Source organism: Nansenia antarctica (assembly GCF_963989245.1).
Source record: "Nansenia antarctica genome assembly, chromosome: 10".
Lineage (NCBI taxonomy): Eukaryota > Metazoa > Chordata > Actinopteri > Argentiniformes > Microstomatidae > Nansenia > Nansenia antarctica.
The window spans coordinates 16,631,889-16,636,888 of NC_137680.1; the positions used below are offsets into that span (position 1 = coordinate 16,631,889).

Sequence of the window (5,000 nt, forward strand, 5' to 3'; positions counted from 1 at the left end):
ATCCCTCTCTCCCTCCCTGTCTTAATAAAGAGTTTCTATGCAGCAAGTCGGTGATTCTGTGTATTCTGTATTCCATGTCTTTCATTTTTCCAGTGTATGTATGGTGCTCTCTAGTGGTACAATTGTGTACACACGCGTGTGTATGTGTATATAAGTGCACTAAACGTTGAAAGACAATGCTTTTCAGACCACAGTTCTTTTCAACATTTTTTTTTATTGAAAGCTTCATTAAAAAGAAAAACAAAAAGAAAACAGAAGTTTAAACCTAACATCCACTGATCTACAGAAACTCTTAGGATCACAATTTGAAGACATGGGAGGCATGACGGCAGCAAATAAAAAAATAGCATCATATGAGGGTTCTGTTGCATCTTCTTTTAAACACCTGTACAAAAAGGATCTCATAAATATTCATCTTTTTCCTCTGTCAATAATTTAATTTCTAATAGAGGTTTCACTGTTTTCGCTGAATTTGGTAGAACATCATTTGAATGTTTCCCTCGACCTATCTCCAATACCATCCCAGTTGTGGAGCCAGGTGGGCGGGGTTTACAAGGTGTGACCTCAGAACAGAGACGTGACAGCCAATCACACTCCTCCCGGGTCTTACTGTTTTCAAACCTATACAGTAGAGTAGGGTCATCTTTTGGCTAGATCTTCAAAAGCCTGTTGTCAAATCTACAGATGCTTTTTTGCTCTAGGCCTCAACATCACTTCAAACACACAATGATGGCTATTCTGAACAGACACCTTCCCCCAGGCCACTAGAGTTCTGGCTCCCCAATACTGAATACTTGATAGCAGCTAATACATTTAAAGTCAATTCTCAAAAAAGGCAACACACAAAAGTAAAAAAGTCAATGTTTTTTTGTCTTTGTCTTTTTCTTTTTTTTCTTTTTTTTTCCTCAGACGAGATAGCTACAGAAGCTAGCATGGTTTCGTTCCAGACACATCTGTAAGAGAGTAGTGTTCTTTCTGTAACAGGCTCTGTGGTTCAGTATCGCTGTCGTCCTGTCAGTAACATGGCATGTGTTTGTGGTGACATACAGTGGCATGTTCACTCTATAAACAAGTCTTGTCCTCGCAGTGGCAGGTGGCCTAGGCCTAAATATGGGGGGTCCTGATGTTTAACATCATAGCCTCTATGCTTGTTGGCTGTTTCTCACCACTATCTGTGAGCGATGACCTTCAGATGAACATGATTGATTAATGCAGCCAACGTGAGCTAGCAAGGCTAGACACAAAGTGCGCCCCCTGGTGGACTAATCCCTCTGCATGACCATGACAAATAAAACATGACTGAGCTTTACTCTCTGGCATGTTCAGGAAAGCCATGTTAGAAACCTCTTACACACACACACGCACGCGCGCGCACACAGACACACACACACACACACACACACACACACACACACACACAGACACACACACACACACACACACACACACACACACACTTTGTTGCTGAATGTCTGAGTGATTGACACACGACTGCACCAGTAGGAAGGAATCAAGCCCTCACAGCACAGCAGAAACAAAGCTAAGTAGGCCGACTGGTCTAAGCTTCAAAACCATCTAAACACATCATCAACAACAAGACAAGCAAGAAAAACCAGGATCATTTGGAAAGTAAAAATTCAAATAAAAAATGTCTACTCCACTGTCTCTACTTGTTTCTTCATCTTTGGTATAAAATATGCCATCTGTTGGCTGCATTTGATCCACCGCTAGGAAAGACTAAAGAAATTGTCAACAATTTCCTAAAACTATTGCTTTTTGCACACATTTGCTTTTTTAATCCATATGCTCCTACCTATGCACTTTTGCACTGCAAGTTTTTTTTTGTAGATTTTAGAAGTTTAGTTTTTTTTTGCGATGAGACAAGCAAAGCAGGCTAAAACAACTTTAAAAGCTCATAAAAAAGATTGCAAGTAAAATCACTAATGCCATGTTGAGTAACAAAAACGTTTTTTTTTTCATTTTTCATCCACATAATGCATTTCCCACAATGCAGAGGTTCCACCTTTTTCTTGTTCTACTAGTCTTCCCCACCTATCACCATTGCCCTCCCCAAACACAAGTTGCAACATACCACATAATTTAAAATCTTCTTCATACAAAGACAGTTTTCTTTATAACCTGTACAGTGATATTCATAGATTTCATCTCTGTGTATCTTCAACTATTTGAGGCGTCCAACTATATTCATTCAGTCTTTTTTTTTGTTTTTTTGTTTTTACAATTGTAGATGTCGGAATAAGACTCCATCATCTGAGAAATTAAGGCAACAAAGATTTAAGAAAAATGTTCTCTAGAAAACTACATAAATCATAAAAAGAATGAAAATAAAGTAGCTTAATATCAAAGGAAGACAACCTGTTCTTTTTTTTTTATCTCTAGATCTTGCTTCCTCTTCTAATAAAAAATGATCATGTCTGAAAACCTACCTGCACATTCAAATGTTTTTTCTTTTTTTCAATTTTTCAGTTGGAGGAAAACTCCAGACTCATGCTGGCAGACAATAAACTCAATGTCCCAGACTGCAACTCCCATTCTCTGAGCTCAGTGTCTCTCTCTCTCTCTCTCTCTCTCTCTCTCTCTCTCTCTCTCTCTCTGTCTCTCTCTCTCTCTCTCTCTCTCTCTCTCTCTCTCTCTCTCCCTCTCTCTCTCCCTCTCTCTCTCTCACACACACTCTCTCTCCCCCTCTCCCTCTCACTCTCTCTCTATCTCTCTCTCTCTTCCTCTCTCTCTCTCTCTCTCAGTTCGGTCAGGTAGGAAATAAAGTCACTCTTTTTTTTTTGGTGCCTGTGCAAAGTGGAAGCAATCTCCTCTCAGTGTCCCCTTCTGTCGTCCTCTCTTCTTCTTCTACCTCCCTCCATCTCCCCATCTCTACAGCGCCTCAGTGCAGTCCCTGTCTCAAGGCAAGGCAATGCAGTTACTGGAACGATCCCTCCTCTCATTATCTGAGGAAGAAAGGCAAACAAGCCAACAAAGTTAGGAGAGGGAAGGAGAAACAACTTCCAGTTATCCACTGTAGGCTGCAGCAGTACAACTAACACTATAAGACCTACAGTAAGGGCTACATTCATACCAGAGATACAATAATGTGCTCACGGATTTCATTTTGATGACTTGGCAATCATACAGTAATGTAGGTATCTAGGAAGCTATCCTGCTGTGTCTGTTCTTATGGCCAGGTATTTCAGGTTCTTATGACAGGTATTTCAGGTTCTTATGACAGGTATTTCAGGTTCTATAGACAGGTATTTCCGGTTCTATAGACAGGTATTTCAGGTGCTCACTTAGTTTGTTGGTAGGAGTAGGCATTTGTGTGGTCACTGGCGTTCTCCACCGATAACTGCGCTTGCTGTCCGCTACCGTCCTGGGATGAGGGGGGCACCGTCTGAGGCGAGGCGTCTGTGACCACTCCCTAAGACGGAGAATGAGGAGAAAGGAAAAGGAAATTAGGAAAGGAAAAGGATAATCACTATAATAGTGGATTATGGTGGGAAATCATTATGGAAATGACAGTAATAGTTCTAGAAAGTCATCTGGTTTGATTAGGACGCTGTTAACACTAGAACAGCCATGGGTGGGGTCATACATTTAAAAAAATAAAATAATCTATCACATTTCAGGACCTATGTGCATTCTACCACCCAGTATCTGTACATTTTCTAAATGACATCAGGATAAGCTAGTGTAAAGCTATTTTGTAGTTTTCCTGTGCAGGACACAGGCGGCCAACTAGTGGTCGTTGTGTGTAAATAGCAGCTTTCCATTGTAAAGACTATGGTCATTTGACCCCTGAGGCGGCTCTTATAATAAAGTTGAATTGAATTGAATTATAGTAGGTAAAATAGGCACGGCTGTTCTAGTGTTAAAAGCTGACGTGTGACGGGATGACGTGTAGGGGGATGTCGGGAGTGGAGGTCCTCGAACTTACTTCCACTGAGAGAGCCGACGCAGGCACTGCAGTGTACTGGGGAATGTAGGTTCCTTGCATAGGGGCACCAGCAGCTGCAGCAGTCATGTACTAGGGAGCAGAGAGGAGGAGAGATGTCACAGAGGGTCACAGGCAGACAGTGAGACAGACAGCCAGACAAACAGACAGACACATCAGAGCAGGGGAGACTGGTGGAGGCAGAGATCGGGGGACGGGCTCATTGTAATGCACGGCATGGAATGAGGAACGGTATCGTGTGTTTGATACTGTTCCTCATGCCGTTCCGTGTATTACAATGAGCCCGTCCCCCGATCTCTGCCTCCACCAGTCTCCACTGGATTATGACACTTACTCAGAGATGTCAAACATGGTCAAAGAGCATAAGTCACATGGTCAGAGAGCATAAGTCACACCATAGAGGCCGCTGTGGATGAACACATGCTGTTCTCTCTGAGAGTCAGACATACTAAAGGTTCAGAAATTAGAGAGATCTGTACACTGGTTGCTGTTCCCGAAACGTGTTAACAGTTTATCAGGACAGTTTATCAGAACAACGGTTCGACCCGAACCGGGTCGTCGACGGGACCTCAGAATCTCAGACTCGCTCAGAACATCCATAATAAACGACAGAAGCGTGTCACCATACAGACTGTGTCACCATAGCATCCAGCCCCAGGGTGAGAGGTGGCCTGAGGCCAGGGAGAGAGAGGGGAGGAGGGTGAGGGGGGACTCACGGTTCCTGTGGTGCCCATGGACAGGTGGTTCATCTGCTGGGCCAGAGGACCCATCATACTGGACGGCTGCATGGACATGGTGTGGTCCATGGCTTGTGTCATCACGGCACCCTGGAAGGAAGGGGTGGAGGGTGGGAGGGTGAGAGGGAGGGAGGGAGGGAGACAGGAAAGAGGTAGAGAGGGTGTGTTTACACTCTTGTGGCTGATGTTGAGGAAATGCTGATGAGAAAACACTTTACACACCCACACACGCGTGCGTGCACGCACACACACAGACACACACACACACACACACACACACACACACACACACAGACACA

General features: G+C 43.5%; 1 protein-coding gene across 1 annotated transcript in view; it reads right to left on the minus strand.

The window, feature by feature from the left end:
* Window positions 1-2,266: 2,266 nt before the first annotated feature.
* The window catches only part of rbms3 (RNA binding motif, single stranded interacting protein), a gene marked incomplete at its 5' end in the record, with an annotated part of 76,220 nt that continues 73,486 nt past the window's right edge, over window positions 2,267-5,000 (minus strand). The window contains 4 exons of the mRNA XM_080540732.1: window positions 2,267-2,963; window positions 3,303-3,430; window positions 3,947-4,036; window positions 4,681-4,791. Coding sequence (XP_080396858.1) covers window positions 2,960-2,963; window positions 3,303-3,430; window positions 3,947-4,036; window positions 4,681-4,791 — 333 coding nt within the window. The 3' untranslated portion in view covers window positions 2,267-2,959. The remainder of the gene's footprint in view (window positions 2,964-3,302; window positions 3,431-3,946; window positions 4,037-4,680; window positions 4,792-5,000) is intronic.